At 49.4% G+C, this 23,427-nt stretch overlaps 1 protein-coding gene across 2 annotated transcripts; it reads left to right on the top strand.

Annotated features, from left to right (window-relative positions):
- Positions 1–379: 379 nt before the first annotated feature.
- On the top strand, positions 380–23,174 carry Erbb3 (erb-b2 receptor tyrosine kinase 3). 2 transcript variants are annotated; one of them, XM_029482561.1, is made up of 28 exons: positions 380–444; positions 4,618–4,769; positions 5,743–5,929; positions 6,497–6,622; positions 7,229–7,294; positions 7,447–7,565; positions 7,673–7,814; positions 8,816–8,929; positions 9,035–9,155; positions 11,372–11,445; positions 11,843–11,933; positions 12,365–12,570; positions 12,722–12,854; positions 13,654–13,744; positions 13,934–14,088; positions 14,903–14,956; positions 16,238–16,373; positions 17,186–17,305; positions 17,450–17,548; positions 17,779–17,964; positions 18,134–18,289; positions 18,520–18,595; positions 18,920–19,066; positions 19,168–19,265; positions 19,363–19,551; positions 19,747–19,818; positions 20,368–20,668; positions 20,807–23,174. In XM_029482561.1, exons 2-28 carry the CDS (start codon positions 4,713–4,715, stop codon positions 21,331–21,333), a joined length of 3,843 nt encoding a protein of 1,280 aa, XP_029338421.1. In that variant the 5' UTR covers positions 380–444; positions 4,618–4,712; the 3' UTR covers positions 21,334–23,174. The 2 variants fall into 2 exon arrangements, with proteins under 2 accessions (XP_029338421.1, XP_021029121.1); XM_021173462.2 differs by lacking the exon at positions 380–444 and adding an exon at positions 995–1,504.
- Positions 23,175–23,427: the final 253 nt, after the last annotated feature.

Raw genomic sequence — 23,427 nt, 5'->3', positions numbered from 1 at the left:
CCCCAAAGTTGTCTTCCAGCTTCCATACGCATATCATAGCGCGAACGATCATACACACAGGAATGATAACAAATTTTTTAAAAATTGTAGCAGGAGAGCCGGATATGGTGGCGCACATGTGTACTTGGGAGGTGGAAGCCAACAGTCTCAGCCACATAATATATTCGAGGCCAGCCTGAGCTATATGAACTATCTGAGACCTTGTCTCAAAACCAAAAAAATAAACAAAAGAAAAGAAAGGAGTGTAGCTGATAGCCTTAGCCTAGGGGGAGGGGACCATAAATTCTCAGGGCAAAATCTTGGAATGCCAATGTAAGGGATGCGAAATGCAAGGAGTTGGGCACCAGGGGGCGCCAGTCGGACCCGTCTGGGACGAAGCAACCCAGGATCCCGGGGGTCATGTGCGGTGACTTCCCCGCGCCCCTCTTCGCTGTCGCCTCCGGGGTGAGCGTTGCTGTGCCATTTGGGGTCCGCGGAGGAGAGGCGGGAACCGCGGCCGTCCGGACGGCGCGGTCGGTCCCTCGGAGACAGCTGTTCTCTCGGGAGGCCGTGGGGGGCAGCAGAGGGGACGGCGACAGGTGCGGGAGCCCCTCCCCGGGCAGAAGTGGGAAGGCGGACTCCGGGGTCTGTTCCCAGGCTGGAAACCGCCCCCGCCCCTCAGGCAAATCCCCCCGAGAGGCCGAGCCGGCGCCGGGTCTGCAGGAGGAAGCGGCCGGAGACAGTGCGATTTCACGCAGCCTCCGGGGCTCGGGTTCCCGAGCTGGGTACATGAGTTACGGGGCTTTGCGTCCCGGGGAAACTGAGGTGGCATGAACGCTAGGCTGAAAAACAACCTCCCACTCGAAAAAATAGAAATACTCACACTCCGAAAGAAAAAAAAAAAATCCCTCAAGTGATCCAACCGGCTAGGGGAGTTGAGTGATTTGGTTAATGGGCGAGGCCAGCTTTCTGGGGGCTGGGCTTCGGAGTGCTCTCCCTACGCGCGTTCACTACCTTTCCCCGGCCTGGGGACGTTTGGAATCTTGATCTCCTCTTAACCATCACCGGGGGAAATTGCTGGAGTGAGACCCCTCCTTGACCCTCTTGGCCAAGCTGTGGGCTGGCGGGGCACGCTTGGGCGGGTGTCTCGGGCCACAACCATTAGGACTCCAGCCTCGCACGGGAGGGGGCGCGGCCGTGACTCACCCCTTTCCCCCTTCACTCCCTCCCTCCCTCCCTTCCTCCCTCCCTCCCAGACAGACACCCTCCCCTGCCGTCCGGCTCCCGGACTCCGACTACGGCTCCGGTTGCAGTTTGCAGCCTCCGCTGCCGCCGCGGCCACCTATTCGCTGGCTGTTCAGGTGGCTGTCGCCTGGATGTCCTCCTAATCTTGGGGGCCCCGGGCCAGACTCGGCTGGGCTCCCTTCACCCTCCGCTGGAATCATGAGTGCGATTGGGACTCTGCAGGTGCTGGGCTTCCTTCTCAGCCTGGCCCGGGGTTCCGAGATGGGTAATTCTCAGGCAGGTAAGCCGCGCGGGAGCCCCAGCAGTCTGGAAGCTGGGGGCGCAATCTGAGCGCAAGCAGACCTTGGGCAAGGAGTTTGGGTTCTGACGCTTTGAACTGGGGGGTGCGATACAGGGTCTGCTCGGACCACCAAGGAGGGGATCATGTGCCTCAGTTCTTGGAGTGGGCTGGTCAGGGACTGCATTCCTGTATGCCTACCCTTCTTCCCAGGGCGTCGCTGACCCTCTAATTGGTTTTATTCTGATCTGGTTGGTGCCCAACAGTGGTTCACACTTGAGAGTCTTAGGAGGAGGGTGGGCAGGGACCCTTCTGTAAACGTAAGGAGCTTTGGCTTGAAAGGGTCTCCGTTTGCTCTCAGGTTCCCTGGCCCCCACCCCATCCCAGGTTTCAACAACCCCCAGTTTCGTTGTTTTGCCGACAGGGCGGGGCTATGCAAGGGTTGGAAGTTGTTGTTTTCTGATGTTGGAAAACAAGAATGGCACCTCCTCTTCCGTGAGTGGGGCTGTCCTGAGAAGGCTGAGATTAACCTGAGGGCCAAGTCCAGGTGACATCAGTGAGAGGTCTCACAGAGGCTGACTGCCTGCTTTCCCATAAGATAAACCGGTCCCCAACTTAACCAACTTCTCTTTATCAAGACCCAGGTCAATTCAATGAACATGTTGGGCATCTATTACATACTACACTATTTCCAGGTTATATACCCTAAGCTGGAGCTCTGGGGGAAAGGACAATCAGACCTCTTTCTCTCTCCAATCTAAGGCCACCTCTCCCACCTTCTGAACATTCTACTCTGTGAACTGGCTCCTAGACCCAACTTCTGCCCTTCCCCCATTCAGTGCCATCTGAGCCCGTTCCATGTCTCTGGGACTATGGACACCTGAAGAGCACTAGAGTTGGTATCATTAGAGTCCTGTTGATCTTGCCCCCTCCCCAGACCCCCAGATCTCAGTTTGGGGTTGGCACAGTCATTGCCCCTTCCCCAGAGTGGGAGTGGGAGAAACCACCTGTGCTTCCCCCACAGTTGCTGGGCCTAAATTTAGCCCCTGGGATCTTGAGATGTGAACACTCCCAGCTGGTGGAGGGGGTGGTCTGGAGACTGGAGTAGGAGGGGCCAGGGGAGTGACTGGATCACTGTCCCATCTCACTGTGCCCCCACCAACCCAAGAGTCCGGGATTCCTACTACCCTCCTCAAGAGGCAGGGAGCAGGCATGTTTAGTTCTCTATCCTTTATCTCCATTCTGAGCCTCTGGGCATCCGGCCCTGTCTCAAGCCTTGTATAGCCCCTTTGTCCCCTTGTGTGTGTGGCTGGGGCTTCTGAGGCTGGAGGTTCTTGGTCTGCACAGTCAATGCTCTCCACAGAGAAAGGTTCTGACTTTGAGCCTTTGCTCCTCTGTGAGTGTGGTCCATCCCACACCCACCCGCAGTTCTCGCTGCTTCCTGTGAACCCCAAGTTGCCTGGTTCCTCCTGGGTAGTTGTTTATACTCCCGTCCTACCCAGGCCCTTTGCCCCTGTTTGTGAAATGTGGACTTTACCCTCAGGGTGGCAGGTAACCGAGACAGACCTGTAGGGCCTTGCAAAGCACAAGACACAAAGTGTGCAAGGCATTGTGGGCAGGTGGGATGGACTGGCCACTTGTAAAACTTCCCAACTCGGGGCCCCAGGGGCAAACAATATATATTTCTGCACCAGAGTAACTGTGTGCCAGTATGCATGCACAGGTACACATCATTTCCCTATTCAGATATCTTAGCTCCTCCCCTATCTGAGGAGAAGGGTTGGCACCTTAACTTGGAAGAGGGGTGTCCTGCCGGGAAGGGGACAGGGGTGGGGCGCTTCCAGAAATGACTAACCTTCCCAGTCGTTTATTTCACCCCAAGGACCCTGGAGCTCCCAGATTTCTCTGGGAGAGTCTAGCTTGTTTATGCCTCCTTGCTGGAACTGGCCCACTCCTTCCATCATATGGAGAAAGGATAAGGAAGAGGATCTAGAAGAAGGGGTCAGACCAGACATGGATCTAACAGGAGAAGCTGAGGCCTCTGACTCGCTCTCTGCCTTCTGCCCCGCCTCAGGGAAGGGTGGTTAGAACAGGTGGTTGGTGGTGTACCCCTTACCCCCACCCTCCCCACGTGCTCTTACTGCGCCAGAGGAAAGATACTTAGAGCTCCAGGGAGGAAAGTGAAAGCCCAAGAACTGAAATGTACTGTACTGGCCTCTCTTCTGGGCTCTCTCCCCTGGAGTGTCTACTGGGGGGAACACTGCCATGTTAGCAGTCTCTTTAAAGAATCCTGGCAATGAAATTGGGAAGAAGGCTTGGGAGTGGAGGCTCTGTTCTGCTTCTCTCCAGACCTCTCTGTTTGGTGAAAAGTACTTCGGGACTGCAGAGGGATGCCTGCTGCCGGGGGAGCTGGAGCATGCTGGCTTAGGGGAAGGGAGTGAGAAGGGAAACCAGAGTTTAGGAGGGGGGAGGCCACCAGTTCCTTATCATCCAGCTTTAAAGACAAAGCTCCCATTGACCCCACCTCCCCACCCCACTACCAGGGTTTCTCCCTCCAGTGAGGTCACTTTTCTGAGCCCAAAGCTCCAGGGTGAGAGGGGGGTGCTGCTAAGGATGGGGTGTCTGAGGCAGGGTGGGGCAGCCCCCTCCTCCTGGATAGAATTGCTTCATTGTGGGCTGAACTGTGGCCCCAGGCACTGCCCCCACCCTCTGCCCCCATCCCACCCTCTGTAGACACAATAGGGGCTGTGTGCTAGCCCCAAAGAGATGTTTATTCCAGGGCCTAGAGAGAGGCAGGATGGGGGCAGAGAAGTAAGTGCCTCCGTTGAGGAGGAGAGGGTAAATGTTCCCTGCCTAAAGAGTGTCCTTTCCAGCGAGAGGGAAAGTCCAGCATGTCTTCCCTCTGTATTAACCCCTCAGTGCCCAAATCAGTGCCCAAAGGAGGCACAGTGGACACTCCCACTCCGGCGAGGAAAAGTTCACATTTCACCTTTCCAAATTGTGAAAAGCAAGGAGGCTCTTGGAGGCTGTGTGGGCAGGTTTAACTGTGGGCAACTGAGAGGCACTCATGGAAGGGACATCTAGCTTACCTATCTGTCTCGCCTCCACTTTCACAGTATGTCCTGGGACTCTAAACGGGCTGAGTGTGACCGGTGATGCTGACAACCAGTACCAGACCCTGTACAAACTCTATGAGAAGTGTGAGGTGGTCATGGGTAACCTGGAGATTGTGCTTACGGGACACAATGCTGATCTTTCCTTCCTGCAAGTGAGTGTCCCCGCTTGGTCTCTCCTACACTTCCCATAGAGAAGGCTTTTCCTTTCTGGGGACCATCTTTTGCTGCAGTTGGCATTCCTAAGACTTAGTAGTTCTTAAGGCTCAAACCTAGGGAAACAGTGACTGTAATGGGGGGTGGGGGTGGGGATGGGTGTCCTGGTCCTGTAACCAGGGTTATGTGAAAGCCGGCCACCAGAAAGGGACAGGGCAGGTGGCGTTCTGTCAATCAATAAGCTACCAGAGGACCCAGAGTCACCTGGAGAGGTGAGGAAGGGACTCCTCACCCTTCCTTCCATTATGACTCCGAGAAGAAATAGGAAATGTAGATCTGTCCTCATTTCTGTGGCTTGTTTTTGCTCACCCAAGTGGCACAGTATTGTGACAGCATGCTCCCTACAAATCAGGAAAGGAATTCAGAGCTGGGGTTATAGCTTAGTGGTCAGGTGCTTGCAGAACATACGTGAGGTCCTAGAATCAGTGTGCAGTATGGGGGTCGGGAGTGAAGAGAAAGGAAATTCAGGGAGGCTGGACACAGGGCTGGAGTCAGGGGGCAACTGTGGTATACTGGTAGAGAGCATTTACCAAACATTAAGGTCCTCATGTGATGGCGTATGCCTTTGATCCCAGCACTCGGGAGGCAGAGACAGGCAGATCTCTGTGAGTCTGTGACTAGCCTGGTTTACAGACAGCGAGAAACCAGGTCTCAAAAAAACCTAAATAAATAAATAAATAAATAGTTAAAGAGGCCAGGCAGTGGTGACACATGCCTTTAATCCCAGCATTTGGGAGGCAGAGGCAGGTGGATTTCTGAGTTCCAGGCCAGCCTGGTCTACAGAGTGAGTTCCAGGATAGCCAGAGCTACACAGAGAAACCCTGTCTCAAAAAAAAAAAAAAAAAAAAAAAATAGTTACAGAGGCCTGAGACCCTGTTGTTTTTTTCATGTCTGTGGTCTGCTCTGTCACAGTGGATACGAGAAGTGACAGGCTATGTCCTGGTGGCCATGAATGAATTCTCTGTACTGCCCTTACCTAACCTCCGAGTGGTCCGGGGAACCCAGGTCTACGATGGGAAGTTCGCCATCTTTGTCATGTTGAACTACAACACCAACTCCAGCCATGCTCTGCGCCAGCTCCGGTTCACTCAGCTTACTGGTTAGTTTCTGATGATCCTTTCTGGTCTTGCCCCTGAGCCTTCTTGCCAACAGGTACCTCCTTGGTGATGACCCAAAACTGCTCACTCTAAGTTCATTTTCCTGGGTGCTCACTACCTTGGTGGTCTAAAAGTCCACTACTCTTTAAGCAGCAGAGGGTCCCAGGGAGAGCTGGGCCACCTGCTCCAGGTGATGGCGGGGTTGAACTGGGAATTGGATCTATTGATAACACTTCTTCCCTGGAATCTTACCTGTGTCCCAACCAGCTGAAGAATGTAGGGGTTAAACACAGTCTGGGCACTCTCTGCTCTCCCTGTCCCAGTTGCTTAGAAAACACTCAGGCCTAGGGGAGTGAATCAGGATGTCCTGCCCTCCCCCACTGGCTAAACCGGATCTACACAGGTGTCTGAAGAGGCTGGAGTTTCTTTGGCCTGACTCCTCCTCTTTTCTTGAAGCTTGAATCTGATTGGACCACCTAGAGCTGAGTGGTTTTTTTTGGATTGGTAGGAAGGTGTGGAAGGGGAGTTGTGCTGCAGTCTTCAGCCTGTCATCTCTCTTCCCACCACAGAGATTCTGTTAGGGGGCGTTTACATTGAGAAGAATGACAAACTTTGCCACATGGATACAATTGACTGGAGGGACATCGTGAGGGTTCCAGATGCTGAAATAGTGGTGAAGAACAACGGGGGGAACTGTAAGTGGATGTGATCGAGGCAGCTCACCTTGCCCCAGAAAACCCGAGCGATTCCTTTCACACTCCTACTGCATTCCCTCATCTGAACCCACCTTCCCCAGTCACCTCACATCCTTGACCCAAGAGCCTGCCAGCCAGGAGAGACTGGGTCAGTCTCCTGGAGCCCAAACCAGTGTATCAGGAAAAGAGGCAAAAGATGTCTTGGGTGTTAAGGAGGGAAGTCAGATCTTTGGATTAGCTCCCCTGTTGGTCTTGCCAATATAATATCTCCCAGCTGCCCTGAGCTAGTCTACTGCTCCTTTCCACTCAGGCACAGAATCAGCTTGTCTGGAAGGAACCAGGTTCCTGGGATGGCACTGGACTGAGATTGGCATCTGCCCCAGTCCCTCCTCTTCAGCTGCCCAGTGGGTAGTGTGGAGGAGTAGCTCCGCCCCTTGTTGTCAGGTTCATTTGAGCCCAGCCCTGCTCTCCAAGGGCAGGGAGGGACACAGCCCAGGGCTTCCTGGGATTGAGGTTCCTGTGTGCTGACATCATACCCTGTGGATTCGAGCAAACCTTTCTCACTCAGTTCTGATGGTCCTGTGTGTCCTCTCGCTTCCCAATCAGGTCCACCCTGTCACGAGGTCTGCAAGGGGCGATGCTGGGGGCCTGGACCAGAAGACTGCCAGATATGTGGGTTTGAATTTTCTTCTAAAAAGTTAGAGCTTACGCCGCCCCATACCCATTACCTATGCAGTCCTGCCTGTGTCTGTCCGAACGCTCGGAATGAGCGACGGTGGCCTCTGAATTTATCCCTGAACAACATGTGTTCTCTCTTTCCGTAGTGACCAAGACCATCTGTGCCCCTCAGTGTAACGGTCGCTGCTTCGGGCCCAATCCTAACCAGTGCTGCCACGATGAATGTGCAGGTGGCTGCTCTGGACCCCAGGACACAGATTGCTTTGTATGTAATGGTGTCATCAGCTTGTGCTCTGATACGAGGTTATGAGCTTTGGGGAGGAGAAGGGGGCTATAGAAAATATAAATTCTAGGAGTCTTTTACATTCCCAGGCCTGCCGACACTTCAATGACAGTGGGGCCTGTGTGCCCAGGTGTCCAGCGCCCCTTGTGTACAACAAGCTAACGTTCCAGCTTGAGCCCAACCCCCATATCAAGTATCAGTACGGAGGAGTCTGTGTTGCCAGTTGTCCCCGTAAGTGTCGGGGAGGCGGGGATGGGGGTGGGTGATGGACAACCATAGATTCCACACAAAAAAGTTGGGGATGCTAAAGGGATTAAGTTAGGTATTAATTGGGGGAACCTAGATGTGATTATGTGACCTCACCTAGTGAGTGACACATCTCTCTCAGTGCACCCTGCCCCCAGACTTCTGGGAGGGGTCACAACAAAGAGTGAAGAGGCCTGGAGCTGCACCTTGGTTGACAGTGCTTGCTTAGTAGTGTGCCTGAAACCCTAGGCTTGATAACTCCAATACTACATACACTGGGTGAAATAGTGTACTGGAATCCCAGCACTCTGAGGTAGAGACAGGAGGATCCAAGGTCATCCTTAGCTACATGAAGAGTTTGAGACCAATTGCTGCCCTTCCAAAGAATTCAGTTCTTAGCACCCATATACAGCCTATATGGCTATATATAATAGCCTATAATATAATAGCTAGTTCTAGGGGATCTCACACCTATTCTGGACTCCTTGAGTACCAGGCACAAATGTGATAGATAGATAGACAGACAGATAGATAGCAATATATACACATAAAATAAATAGTAAATATTTTTCTCTTTTAGATAAAAACCAATCTTTTTTAAAAATTTTATTTATTTTTATTTATTGTGTATTGGTGTTTTGTCTGCATGTATTATGCCTTTGTGAGGTTGTTAGACCTTGTGATAGGTCTGTGCTGTCATTTGGGTACTGGGGTTTGAACCTGGGTCCTCTGGAAGAGCAGTCAGTGCTCTTAACTGCTGAGCCATCACTCCAGCCCCTTAAATCTTTTTCATTTCTTTGTTTTAAAAAAAGGGCTTGAGGCCATCTTAAGAATAAAGAGACTGTCTAATCTGTAGGACATATCTAAGGAACCCTAGGTTATAGGTGGGACGAATCTCAGGGCAGAGTGGAAGGGGCAGGGGAGCAGAGGAGGGGTCTCCGTAGTTGGCTATTACTCACTTCTAATGGTGTTCTTCTCTTTCCTAGATAACTTTGTGGTGGATCAGACATTTTGTGTCAGGGCTTGTCCTGCTGACAAGATGGAAGTAGATAAGAATGGACTCAAGATGTGTGAGCCTTGCAGAGGGCTGTGCCCAAAAGGTAAAGTGGTGGGAGGTGAAGAGGCGGGAACTGGGGAGAACTTACACCCAGATTATTCTATGAGGTGACTCAGAACCCAGCACTGAGACTGTTCTGTGTTTGCAGCCTGTGAGGGGACGGGCTCTGGAAGCCGCTACCAGACCGTGGACTCTAGCAATATCGATGGGTTCGTGAACTGTACCAAGATCCTGGGCAACCTGGACTTCCTCATCACTGGCCTCAATGGGTTAGAGATTCTGCTTTTCCACCCGAAATCCACAGCCCTATCCACCACATGGTTCATTTCAATGGCTTAAATCTCCACATGCATGACTAGAAATGTAAATCACAGCTCAGGAGGCAGAGGCAGGTGGATCTCTGTGAGTTTGAAGCCAGGCTGGTCTACAGTGGGAGTTCCAGGACAGCTGGGGCTCCCTGTCTTGAGAAACAAAAACCAACCAAACCAATATAGAAATGTAAGTCAGGATGTCTTAGGGGGTATAAAGGGCCTGAGAGAATGTATGACTCCACTTTCCAGGTGGAGCTTGCTTCCCTCATGGACATCTCTAAGCAGCCCAGTCTTACCCTGAGAAGTGACAAGGTTCAGGGACAGTGTTTGTTACCTAAAGCTTTTAAGAAGTTCCTCCTTAAATTTAAATAAAAGGAGGCTGGAGAAACAGGTCAATGGTTAAGACCATGTACGGCTGGATACATTGTCACAGTCTGTGTCACAGTCTGTGACAATGTATCCAGCCACAGTATCTAGTCACAGTCTGTGACAATGTATCCAGCATCAGTGGGCACCTGCACATAACAAGGACTGAAAATAATAAAAACCATTGTGTATTTTGCATAATTTTTTACTTTTTAAAAATTTTATGTACCTGCCTACATACACATGTCTCTGCAACATGTGTTTACCTGGCACCCACAGAAATCTGAAGAGGCTGTTGAATCTCCTGGAACTAAAGTTACAGATGGATGAGTCAAACCCTAGCCCTCTGCAAGAGCAGCCAGTGTTCTTAGCTGATGAGACATCTTTCCAGATCCTCTTTTAATTTTTTTCTAGTTTTGTTTGTTTGTGTATGTAGACTTGAATGTATATATATGTATGTATGTATGTATGTGTGTATGTAGACCTGTGTGTGTGTGTGCATGTGTGCGTGAATGCGTGCATGTATGGGCATGCATGTACCACAGCGAGTATGGGATTCAGAAGTCAGTTTTTGGAAGTCTGGTTTTTACTTGTACCCTGTGGAGCCTGGGATTAAACCCAGATCCTCAGGCTCTGCTGAATCAACTCTGTCTGCTGAACCAGCTCTTTTGTTTTGTTTTGTTTTTGTTTTGTTTTTTCGAGACAGGGTTTCTCTGTATAGCCCTGACTGTCCTGGAACTCACTCTGTAGACCAGGCTGGCCTCGAACTCAGAAATCCACCTGCCTCTGCCTCCCGAGTGCTAGGATTAAAGGCCACCATGCCTGATTTCTGCTGAACCATCTTGCTGACCACCTCTTTTAATTTTTTTATGTAGATATAACTTTAGAGTAGCGCTTAAATTGTAAAAATGACATTCTCCATACACACTTTACCCAGATTCCCCTATTATTAGCATAATATAAATGCTTTTATTTAATTTTTATTTATTTTTGTTGTTGTTCTTCTTCATAATGAGGTTTCTCTGTAGCCCTGGCTGACTTGGAGCTTGCTCTGTAGTCCAGGCTGGCCTCAAACTCAGAAATCCACCTGCCTCTGCCTCCCGAGTGCTGGAATTACAGCCAAGTGCTGCTGTGCCCAGATACATTGTTTGTTTGTTGTTTGTTTTCATCATCTCTCATTTTTCCTTTTTATACACACACCCCTTATCTCTGTTTTCATTTTTTTAATTAAATAATATCTTCACATGTAGCCCAGGCTAGCCTTGGTCTTGCCACTCTTGCTTGGCCTTTCAAGTATTAGTGCTGGGATCACAGGTGTGCACTATCACCTCTGCCCTACTTTGTTTTATGTACAGGGATGGCTTGTCTGCATATATGTCTGTGTACCATGTGCATGTCTGGTGCCTGAGACAAAAAAGGGTGTCCCAGTCTTTGAAGCTGGAGCTGCAGACAGTTGTGAGCCACCGTGGGGGGTTGTCAGGCTTGCATGGCAAGCAACGACACTGGCTGTGTCGGCTTTTGAGTATTCCTTTTCTTTTTGGTATAAGATGATCTGGGCCTCTGTGTATTTGTTTCCCCCACCACCAGCATTTCTCCAAGGAGTTCTGTTTTCTTTAGGTGAAGACAGACTCAGGAGAAGAGGCTGTGTTCTATAGTAAAGCAGCTGGCTTAGCATGCACAAGGCCCTGGATTTGATCCCTAGCACTGGGGAAAACATTGATATCTAGAAACCGTGTTTCGAGGTGTGGTGTGTTATTACCACTGAGTCATATCTCTCCTTTATTGACAAGTTTTTACTGTTCCCTTAGTGACCCCTGGCACAAGATCCCTGCACTGGACCCGGAAAAGCTCAATGTTTTCAGGACAGTCCGGGAGATTACAGGTGAGGGAAGAGGACAGGCTTTCCTGCTGGAAGGAGCAGGTGGCACACACAGGCACACCTTACAGTTAAACCACTTAAGAAAAGTCACACTTGTGGGGCTTGAAAGATAGCTCAGTGGTTAAGAGTTCTGTCTGCTCTTCCAGAGGTCCTGAGTTCAATTCCCAGCAACCACATGGTGGGTCACAACTGTGTATAATGGAACCTGATGTCCTCTTCTGGCATGTAGGCATACATGCAGGTAGAGCACTCATATGTATAAAATAGATAAAAACTTAAAAAAAAAAAAAGGAAAGAAAAAAGAAAAGTCTCATTCCAGAGCACAGTGAGGCAGGTTACTTGAGAACCTGATGTAGCGGGGAAAGACTCTCTGCTTATACACCTCTCCCCAAACCCTCAGGCTACCTAAACATCCAGTCCTGGCCCCCTCACATGCACAACTTCAGTGTTTTTTCCAATCTGACGACCATCGGGGGCAGAAGCCTCTACAAGTGAGTACCGGGCTTGGTGGTGGTGGTAGCATCCCTAGCCAGTGAGGTAAGCCTCTTGTTATGATATACAGGGTATTTCTCAACCAACAGGCCCTAAAAGTCTGCTAGCATGGGAGGCAGTGTGTGTGTGGGGGGGGGGGGGGGGGGGGGGGGGGGGGGGGTGGGCAAAGTCAGAGTAATCCCAAATGTGGTTAATTCCAACACGGACAGGAGGATCACCAGTTAGGGCTAGGTAGAGAGTTCTGGACCTGCCTCAACAATACACCAACACCTGTTTCAAAAAACCAACCTGCCATAAGCGGCAATTCCCTCTCCATGGGTCTAACTTAACCTGGAACAGATTTGTTGTGTGAAAGACCCTCCCACCCCCACCCCCGTATGTTTAATTAACCCTTTGTGGTTTGTCTTTTAATTCTGACTCCTTATTCCAGCCGGGGCTTCTCCTTGTTGATCATGAAGAACTTGAATGTCACGTCTCTGGGCTTCCGGTCCCTGAAGGAAATTAGTGCTGGGCGTGTCTACATAAGTGCCAATCAGCAACTTTGTTACCACCACTCTCTGAACTGGACCAGACTGCTGAGGGGGCCCGCAGAGGAGAGACTTGACATCAAGTACAACCGGCCTCTGGGAGAATGCGGTGAGAGGAAGGGGAGGGAGGACAGGGGTCCAGGCAGTGAGAGGATCTGGAAAGTAGGAGTAGGAATGAGGGTGGAGGCTATAAGGAAGAAGCATTCAGAAGGCTTCCTGGGCACCCTCAGAGCCTTCCTAATGTGTCTGTTCTTTTCCAGTGGCAGAGGGCAAAGTGTGTGATCCACTGTGCTCCTCTGGGGGATGCTGGGGCCCAGGCCCTGGTCAGTGCTTGTCTTGTCGAAACTACAGCCGGGAAGGTGTCTGTGTGACTCACTGCAATGTTCTGCAAGGGTACGGTGGGGAGAAGGCCACGAGGGTGGGAGTGAGGCCCGAGGATGGGTAGAGCAGTTCAGGTTATTTATTTAATGCGTGTGAGTACACTGTAGCTGTCTTCAGGCACACCAGAGAAGGGCATCGGATCCCCTGACAAATGGTTGTGAGCCACCATGTGGTTGCTGGGAATTGAACTCAGGACCTCTGGAAAAGCAGTTGGTGTTAAGTGCTGAGCCACCTCTCCAGCCCTTTCTTTCTCCCTTTCCCTCCCTCTCCCTCTTTATTTCCCTCCCCTCCTTCTCCTACCCCTCCCTCCAGCCTACTCACCTTGTAATCCTTTTGCCTTAACCTTTTAAATGCTAGGATTACAGCTATGAGCCACCATATCTGGCTTGCCTATGTCTTTTACATGTGCATGTGCCTTTGAGAGAGCAACAGAGAGACAGAGACAGACAGACAGACAGACAGGATCATGTGGTCCTAACCTAGAGCTTGATATGTATACCAGACAGGACTCAAGGAGTTCTTCCTGCTTCTGCCTCCTGAGTGCTGAGATTAAAGGTGTGTGCCACCATACCTGGCCCTCGCTTGCTTTCTTGTTTGCTGGCTTGCCTGCTTGCTTTTGTTTTTAAATAGAACTCAGGGACATCTTTCTTCCTTAGCCTCTAGAGTACTGGGACTACAGATGTAAGCCACCGCACCTGACTTTGTAGACAGCTTCCTGCTGGTGTCTTGGTGGGCATGAAGTAGAAGGTCTTTGTTGCAGGTTAAGGGGATAAAGGGCAGAAGTGATTCCTCCCTGTGTCCCCCATTACAGGGAACCCCGAGAGTTTGTTCATGAGGCTCATTGCTTCTCCTGCCATCCAGAATGCCAGCCCATGGAGGGCACCAGCACGTGCAATGGCTCGGTATAGTTGCAGCTCTGGGATCTGTAAGGGAGATAGGGAAATGACCAAATTTCCAGGTCAGCCCAGAGGAGTCAGATAGCCCCGGAGTTTGTACATGGAGGATGCTGAGGGATTGGGGCTGACCCTTACTGGGAGGACTGGAATTAACCCTGACATCTCATTCTCAAAGATCTTCCTCTTTCTACTCAGGGCTCCGACGCTTGTGCTCGATGCGCCCATTTTCGTGATGGGCCCCACTGTGTGAACAGCTGCCCCCATGGAATCCTAGGTGCCAAAGGTCCAATCTACAAATATCCAGATGCTCAGAATGAGTGCCGGCCCTGCCACGAGAACTGCACCCAAGGGTCAGTGACGGGATGAAAGAGAGGAGAGGCGAGGGAGAGGTTGGGAACCCAGATTCAGGGTGTGGAGCAGCAAGAAGACAGGTTGACGACTTAAGACTCACGTCCAGCTATAAAGGACGGGAGGCAGGGAAACTCAGCACGGGAGTACACCATACTTAGGAGAAGCTGGGATAGCATTAGCACAGGAGTTTTGTTCAGGAGAGGCTCACTAGTGAGCCAGATATGGAGGCTGAAACTATCAGGAAGGATAGAAGGGCGGAGTCCCCTCTGGTTTGAGGCTTCAGGATGAGATGCCACAGTAGGTTCGTTCTCAAACAAGCTTTTATATATGGAGGTTCTTAGACTTCAGTCTCTTTCTTTTTTTTTTTAATTTATTTATTATTATATCTAAGTACACTGTAGCTGTCTTCAGATGCACCAGAAGAGGGCGTCAGATCTCATTACGGGTGGTTGTGAGCCACCATGTGGTTGCTGGGATTTGAACTCAGGACCTTCAGAAGAGCAGTCGGTGCTCTTAACCACTGGGCCATCTCTCCAGCCCAACTTGAGTCTCTATTGCCTTTAAAACTTTTTTCTTCTAATCACTTTTCTTTATTGTGAATGTGGGAACTGTGTGTGCATGCATGCACGCGTGCTATGGTGTGTATGTGGAGATCAAATGACAGCTTGTGGAAGTTCATTCTCTCCTTCCCTTACACGGTTCCCAGGGATCAAACTCAGGCTTGGCTGCAAGTATATTCACCTGCTAAGCCGTCTTGTTGGCCCAATCCTCTGTTGTCTACTTACTGTCTAAGAAGGTGATTTTCTTTTCTAGGTGTAAGGGACCAGAACTACAAGACTGTTTAGGCCAAGCAGAGGTATTGATGAGGTAAGATCGGCTTGGAGAGTGTTGGGTTCAGGAATGTTTGGGAGAAAGGTCGGGGAAAGAGCGATGTTATTTGTTCTGCCTTTTAAATTATATTTAAGTCTCTGCACCACTTGCTTGCCTGGTCCCTTTGGAGGCCAGAAGAGGGCATGAGATATCTTGGAACTGGAGTTATGAATCTATGAGCCATTATATACGTGTTGGGAATTGAACATGGGTCCTCCACAAGAACAGCCAGTGCTCTTAAGCACTGAGTCTCTCTCCAGTGGCCCACTCTGCCCTTTGAAGTTTTCATTTTTAGCCTGGTGGTGGTGGTGCACACCTTTGAACTCAGTCCTCAGGAGACAGAGGCAGGCAGATCTCTGAGTTCAAGGAACAATCAGGGCTACAAAGAGAAACCCCTGTCTTGAAAAAAAAAAACCATAAAAAATTATTTTTTACATTTTTGTTTATTTTGGTTTTGTAACATGGTGTCTCTATATAGTCCTGCCTGGCATGAAACTTGCCGTGTATGCCAGGGTGTCTGATAACTCACAGACATCCTCCTGCTTCTGTGTCCCAAATACCAGGATTAAAGGCATGTAGCACTATGCCTACCTTTAAAAAGTTATCTGTTTTACTTTATATGTATGAATTGATGAATGTTTGTATGTGCACTATGTGTGCCCGTGCTCAGGGAGACCAGCAGAGGGCACTGTGTTCCCTAGGATCTAGAGTTAGGATAGTTCTGAGCCACCATGTGGGTTCAGGGAACCAAACCTGGATCCTCTTTAGGAGCTCTGAACTGCTGAACCATATCTTCAGCCCCACCCCACCCCACCCCCTTACTTTAAATAATATTTGTTATTTATTCTTTTGAAATGTAATACAGTTATGTGATATCTTTTGATCATATCAATCCACCTTTATCTCCTTCCAGATTACCCTCATGCTCTTTCCCTTCCTAATTTCCTGTCCTCCTTTTCATTGTTGTTATTAATAACACCCTGGGTCCATTTAGTGTCACCGGTATGCACGTGGGTATGGGACTGTCCACTGGAGCCATTCTTACCTTTTATATATATATAGTCCACCATCCCTGGACTCAAGAGTCCTGGCTTCTCGAATTCTCTTCCTAGATTAACTTACACTGGCTTAAAAGGGGGCAAGCCCTGTATCTGGGTTGATTCCTTCAGTGCTCGTGGGCATTAATAGAGATGAATGCTAACTCACATATACACCAAATAAATGACCTTTGTGAAGCCACTGTAAACCCAGGATGCTGGCCTTTTCTGTATCCTACAGCAAACCACACCTGGTCATAGCGGTGACAGTAGGACTGGCTGTGATCTTCCTGATTCTGGGATGCTCTTTTCTCTATTGGCGTGGACGCAGGATTCAGAATAAAAGGGCTATGAGACGCTACTTGGAGCGGGGTGAGGTGAGTATTTATCTAGCTTAACTTTGGGAGACATCCTTTACAATCTGCTCCCAGAGAAAATCGATGAGCCTTAGTTCTCTTTCTCAGGAAATATGGTCACTCTCTTTAAGGGGATGGTATAGAGCTATGGATACAGCTCAGAATGCTTGCCTAACATGGACAAGGACCCAGGTTCAGTCCTAGCAAAAGGGATGTACAGTGCACATATGTGTACACTCCAGTCCAAGAAGTGGGAAGATGTTCATCTTGTTTTTACCTTTTGCCACAATGCTGAAGAAACTGCTTTCCTTCTCTGTGGCTCAGTTTATGTATCTTAGATACAATAACATTCATCCTTCCAAGGTGATGGGTATAGTGGTATGTGCAAGTTTAAAAAGCTTGAAAGCTTAAGCGTTTTGGTCCAGGGCAGTAATTCTGACACTCAGCCAAGGCAGGAAAGATTTCCCTGAGTTCAAGACAAGTCTGATCTACACAGCAAGTCCTCATCTTAGAGGACAGAGGGATAGAAAACCAGAACCAACCTTGTATGAAAAGTCTTCGAGGTGGGGGTACCACCATATCTCCTCGGCTCCCTCCTCCTACTCAAAGGGAAACCCATCCTCTTGACCCTTCTCATCAGCACAGCTTCCTCAATCCTACAGTTCCTGAAGGGTCTATTGTTCCTCAGTGAAATTATGAAGCTTCCCAAGACTAAGGGCTTCTCTTCTTACCCTGGGCTCTGAGCTCTGCTGCCCTTGGTGCAGAGGCAATAGGGGGGACTAGGCTTGTGGGAGTGGGCTTTTACGAATAACTCCTTCCTATCTACCCCTCAGAGCATCGAGCCTCTGGACCCAAGCGAGAAGGCAAACAAAGTCTTGGCTAGAATCTTCAAAGAGACAGAGCTGAGGAAACTTAAGGTGCTTGGCTCTGGTGTCTTTGGAACTGTACACAAGGTGAGTGACTCCTGGGAAGTCTAGAGAAGTGGGAACAAGATGCCAGGGAAAATGGGAGAAAGATTTTGGCAGAAGACTGTCTGAAAAGAGTGATTTTTTTTTTAAACCTCCCCCCCCTCCATCCATCCACCCCAAACTTTCCAGGGGATTTGGATTCCCGAGGGTGAATCCATCAAGATTCCAGTCTGCATTAAAGTCATCGAGGACAAGAGTGGGCGGCAGAGTTTTCAGGCTGTGACTGATGTAAGTTAAAGAAGGGACTTCATCTGTAATCTTCAGACTCCAATTAAGTGGATGCCATAATGAGAGAGGCAGTGTTGGCTCCGGGCATGTAGGCATATGATCTTGTGTTGGCAAATAGTGTTTTAGATCCATCTTAGGCATGAGTGTTAGGGGACCTCTGGATTGGGTGTGCTTTTGTGGAGTGTATGCAAACCCGTTACTTCCTGGCTAACACCTCTTATATTTTGCAGCACATGCTGGCCGTCGGCAGCCTGGACCATGCCCACATTGTACGGCTGCTGGGACTGTGCCCAGGGTCATCTCTGCAGCTTGTCACTCAGTACTTGCCTCTGGGCTCTCTCCTTGATCACGTAAGACAGCACCGTGAGACACTGGGACCACAACTGCTGCTCAACTGGGGAGTACAAATTGCCAAGGTGAGGGGAGTCAGGGGGGGCCTTTGATAGCAACAGCTTAGCTGGGGAAGGTCGGTGTCGAGGTAGGAGGATTAAGGGTTTGAGGTCATGAGTGCTGTCTTCAGGGTGTGGCCAGCTGCTATTGCTCAGTGGCCGACTTCCCCAACCCTGAGACCACCTCCTCCTCTAGGGTATGTATTACCTGGAGGAACACAGCATGGTGCATAGGGACCTCGCGCTCAGGAATGTGATGCTCAAGTCACCGAGTCAGGTCCAGGTGGCAGATTTTGGTGTGGCTGACCTGCTGCCGCCAGATGACAAGCAGTTACTACACAGTGAGGCCAAGGTGAGGTGACAAGGGCTGGAGTGGTCGGGTGGCGTGATCGTGGAATACAGAGCAGTCAAGGGGCTCTTTCGGAGATAAGTAAATGAGTCCTGGAGATTCAAGGAGAGGGAGCTGAGAATGACAGAAAATTTAAGTTTGGGGGATCAGGGGGGGAATGGGTGATAGAGAACTTGGAATTTTAAGAAAATAGGTGAAAATTAATGGGTAGCACCTTCATCTTTAATCTTCAGACGCCAATTAAATGGATGGCCCTTGAGAGTATCCACTTTGGGAAATACACACACCAGAGTGATGTCTGGAGTTACGGTAAGCACCCCTATGTCATCACCAGCTCAGGTCCCCCTTTTGTGTCTCCTCTTAAGAACTATATGCCAGCCGGGCGGTGGTGGCGCACGCCTTTAATCCCAGCACTTGGGAGGCAGAGGCAGGTGGATTTCTGAGTTCGAGGCCAGCCTGGTCTACAAAGTGAGTTCCAGGACAGCCAGGACTATACAGAGAAACCCTATCTCGGAAAAAACAAAAAAACTATATGCCCTTACAATCCTTGTATTAAAGGGAGGCCAAACCCTCCCTTTCCTTTGTGCCTGTATCTATTTTTCATAATTATTACTTAATTTCTTCCTGTATCAGGTGTAACCGTTTGGGAGTTGATGACCTTCGGGGCAGAGCCCTACGCAGGGCTACGACTGGCTGAAATACCAGACCTACTGGAGAAGGGAGAGCGGTTAGCACAACCCCAGATCTGCACCATTGACGTCTACATGGTCATGGTCAAGTGTGAGTTGTCTTCTGACCCTAGCCTTTTCTAACTGACTCCCTCCTTTCTCTTCCACGGCTCTGTTCTCTCCCCTGGCTCAACCTCCTACATCTCTCCCCAGGTTGGATGATTGATGAGAACATTCGCCCAACCTTTAAAGAACTGGCCAATGAGTTTACCAGGATGGCCCGGGACCCACCAAGGTATCTGGTCATCAAGGTGAGTAAGGGCTAGAGGGTGTCAGAGTCATTTAGGGAAAGGACGTAGTGAGAACTAGAGAACTAGAACCCACCTTAATGGATTTCTACTCCTGTAGAGAGCGAGTGGGCCTGGAATACCTCCTGCGGCAGAGCCCTCTGCTCTGAGCACCAAAGAGTTGCAGGATGCAGAGCTGGAGCCAGACCTGGACCTCGACCTAGACGTGGAGGTAGAAGAGGAGGGCCTGGCGACCACACTGGGTTCTGCCCTCAGCTTGCCTACAGGAACGCTTACCCGGCCACGTGGGGTAAGATATCTTCTAACCGCACAAGATTCTGCTATGTGGACACACCACACACCACACACACACATACACACACACACACACACACACACACACACACACACCCCGTGAGCACTAAGAATCACCACTCATCAGTCTGCACACTAAGAATAGATTTCTTCCTTCATTTTAACACTTTCCTTTCCTTTCCCATCCTAGAGCCAGAGTCTTTTAAGTCCTTCATCTGGATACATGCCCATGAACCAGAGCAACCTCGGGGAGGCTTGTCTGGTAAGATGTGCTGGCGCTCGCTCCAGCCCAAAGGTTTATTATTATATCTAAGTCCACTGTAGCTGTCTTCAGACACACCAGAAGAGGGCGTCAGATCTCATTACAGGTGGTTGTGAGCCACCATGTGATTGCTGGGATTTGAACTCAGGACCTCTGGAAGAGCAGTCAGTGCTCTTAACTGCTAAGCCATCTCTTCAGCCCCTCCTCTTACTCCTTATACTCTCTCTCTCCATTCTCCTCCCTGCTCTCTCTCCTCTACTACTCTACTCCTCTTCTCTCTCTCTCTCTCTCTCTGCCTTTCTCTGCCTCTACTCCCTCAACTTTCCTCCCCATGCCCTGAATAAACTCCATTCTGCACTAAAAAAAAAAAAAAAAGAAAAAAAGAAAAGAAGAGAAAAAGAAATATGGAGACGTGTCAAATCTTTAAGGTTTAATCAGCATCCTGCAACAGAGAAGGCCCTTCCCGAGCAACTGAGCCTCCCTCTGAGTCTGTATATTTATACAGTCTGCATAATCCTTGTATTGCTTCCTGTGACTTTTCCACCGTAGGATTCTGCGGCTTTGGGGGGTCGCGAACAGTTCTCCCGTCCCATCTCTCTGCACCCGATCCCACGGGGGCGTCTAACGTCAGAGTCATCAGAGGGCCATGTGACGGGCTCTGAGGCTGAACTCCAAGAGAGAGTATCAGTGTGTAGGAGCCGAAGCCGGAGCCGGAGCCCACGGCCACGTGGGGACAGTGCCTACCATTCGCAGCGACACAGCCTGCTTACTCCCGTCACCCCGCTCTCCCCACCAGGGTTAGAGGAAGAGGATGGCAATGGTTATGTCATGCCAGATACGCACCTCAGAGGTACCTGTCACTTCCAGGGTTACCCTCAAATCTTCTAATTTTTTTTTTTTAATCTTCTCTGATAACTTGCTCACTCCCATTCCTTCTGGTTATTTCTATTAAGTTCTATATATACTTAAGAGTTTCTCTCAACCCTAGGCACATCCTCTTCCCGGGAAGGCACCCTTTCGTCAGTAGGTCTCAGTTCTGTGCTGGGTACCGAAGAGGAAGATGAGGATGAGGAGTATGAATACATGAACCGGAAGAGGAGGGGTAGCCCGGCTCGGCCCCCCAGGCCTGGTTCCCTGGAAGAGCTGGGCTATGAGTACATGGATGTGGGTTCAGACCTCAGTGCTTCTCTGGGCAGTACGCAGAGTTGCCCACTTCATCCCATGGCCATCGTGCCCTCTGCTGGCACGACTCCAGATGAGGACTATGAATACATGAACCGCAGGCGTGGTGCAGGCGGTTCCGGAGGGGATTACGCAGCTATGGGGGCCTGCCCAGCAGCTGAACAAGGGTATGAGGAGATGCGAGCTTTCCAGGGGCCTGGACATCAAGCCCCCCATGTTCGTTATGCCCGCCTCAAAACTCTGCGTAGTTTAGAAGCCACTGACTCCGCCTTTGACAACCCCGATTACTGGCATAGCAGGCTTTTCCCTAAGGCTAACGCCCAGAGAATTTAACCTCGGCTCCTTGAGACTCTTGGGGAACATTTGATGGCAGCTAGTGCCTCTTTGAGGGTAGCCCTTCCTCACCCCTCTCTCTGCGGTCCCACCTCCATTTCTCCAACAATGCCATCTAGTTCTTGGAGATTTGTCAACATATCCTCACAAACTTTTTGCGATACATAGCCGGCTGTGCACTCTCTTCTCTTCCCAAGCTTAGGAAAGAGAAGTTTCCCTGTGTAACTCCCTCCCCAATCCCGTTCCTCAGGGAGACTCCCTGGAGATATGAAGGATTACTCTCCAGACCCTTTCTCTCAGGCTCTTACTCATTGGGATTAGACTCTTAAACTTTGCCTTTCTTCCCCATCAGACTCTAAAGAAGGGGAGATGAAAGAGAAAAGTAAGACTTTTGTTTATGAGACTTTTAATCCCAGAGGAAGATTGAGAAGCTCAGAGCTTTGAGGAGTGAAGTTAGGAGTAGGTACCAGTGACTACGAACTGAACATGTACTGTGAGCCAGGCATCCTCACACTGAGCCCCGCCTACATTGTCTCAGTTATAATCTTTCCAGTTTTGTGAGGTAGAACTGATCCTGTTTCACCAATATGGAATCTTTCTGAGTGTTCCAAGATAGCCAACAGGTCCCGGAATCTTTGAATAGTACTGAATCCAGTAGGATTTTTTTTTCTTTTAATATTTTTAATATTTTTTTAAATATTCAGTATACAAAACTGAATTCTATGATTATTGACTTTTCCATCTTAACTAAGAACTTATTGTTCTTTTTAGTTTGAGATGTCACAGCAGAGGTTGTACTGATTTTTCTATTTTTCTAATTTAATGGATTTGTTACTATAGACATTACAACACCACCCCTCCCCCCACGTGAAGTCAAGAACTTCCACCTTTTCTCAAACAAAAAAACATTTCTTTGACACGTTTGAATTAATAGCATGACTTGCCCTTTGGGCCCATTTTTAGGTAAAATGAGGGTCTTTGAGCACAAGTACTATGATATCTGTCAGTCAATCTAATAACCAGGCAGGTAATAAAGTTGGCTCAAGAGCAAATAGGTTATTCAGTGTGGGTGCACCAGGCAGAGATGATTCATCTACCAAGTGGAACAGGAGAGGCCGGCTGTGATTTCATCGTGCTACTCAGAATGGGTACTATGTAAACTGTAGGGATTATTTATTTCAGGAACTCGTCACTCAGCATGTTCAGATGACAGTTGGTCACAGGTTACTAAAACTGTGGACAGCAAAACCTCAGAAAATGGGGGATTGAGCCTTGAAGAAGCAAAGCCACAAGTCCAGGATTCGAAATCCTCCCAATTCCTATGCCTGTGATTTTACTATAAAGTGTGTGTAAAACCGGGTCTGGCGACTGGCCTGCAACTGTGTAGCCCAGGAGGGCCTTGAACTCCACACACAGCAATCCCATCTTCACCTCTCAAAGGCTTTGGCTACATGTGTGAGCTACCAGACTCCGTTTGTTGGTGCACTGAATCAAGCAAATGCCGCCAGCCCAGCCACGTTTTCCTCCGGCACCCAGGCCTCTCATCTCAGGAAGGAGTGGAGATGACACAGGACAAGTAACTAGACATTTTTGTGTAAGCTGTAGGCCATTGTTGCAGATACACACTCATTACAAGCCAATTCGCAAAGGTTCCAAGACTCCTATTTTGTGAGCTCTTCTCAACCAATAATGATAAACTTCTGGTGGGATAGAAAGAGGATCCATCTTCAGACCTCAAGTCTTCCTGGATGGGAACTGGGGGGAATGTCTTCTTGTACCATTAAAGATTTTGTTTTGTTTTGTTTTTATACGTGTCTAAATAAAAATGTCAGAGTTTTTTTTGTTGTTTGTTTTTGTGGATTCCTGTCAAGTGAAAAGTGCACATGACCATCCCTTTTCTTTGCTTCTTAACAATGGGTGGCTTTCTCTGCTTCTGACATTCTGTCACAAGTAATGTAACCAAGCTTGATTTGTTCTAAGATTTTAATTACGGGTATGTGAGAGAGTGGGAGTTTGGGAATGATGTTATGTGCACGTGAGTGCAATGCCCACAGAGGGCAACTACACAGTGCTAAGAGTTACAGGTGACTGTAA

The sequence above is a fragment of the Mus caroli genome, chromosome 10 (genome assembly GCF_900094665.2).
Source record: "Mus caroli chromosome 10, CAROLI_EIJ_v1.1, whole genome shotgun sequence".
Classification (NCBI taxonomy): Eukaryota; Metazoa; Chordata; class Mammalia; order Rodentia; family Muridae; genus Mus; species Mus caroli.
The sequence above is the reverse complement of the archived record's forward strand: the minus strand, read 5'-3'. Positions and strand labels throughout refer to the sequence as shown.

Bases quoted from the DNA above. Each gene is read 5' to 3' on its own strand.
- Erbb3 (XM_021173462.2), top strand. From the start codon at position 1,423: ATGAGTGCGATTGGGACTCTGCAGGTGCTGGGCTTCCTTCTCAGCCTG. The intron at 11,934-12,364 runs GTGAGTACCGGG...TCCTTATTCCAG, and splicing joins GGGGGCAGAAGCCTCTACAA to CCGGGGCTTCTCCTTGTTGA. The intron at 13,745-13,933 runs GTATAGTTGCAG...CTTTCTACTCAG, and splicing joins CCAGCACGTGCAATGGCTCG to GGCTCCGACGCTTGTGCTCG.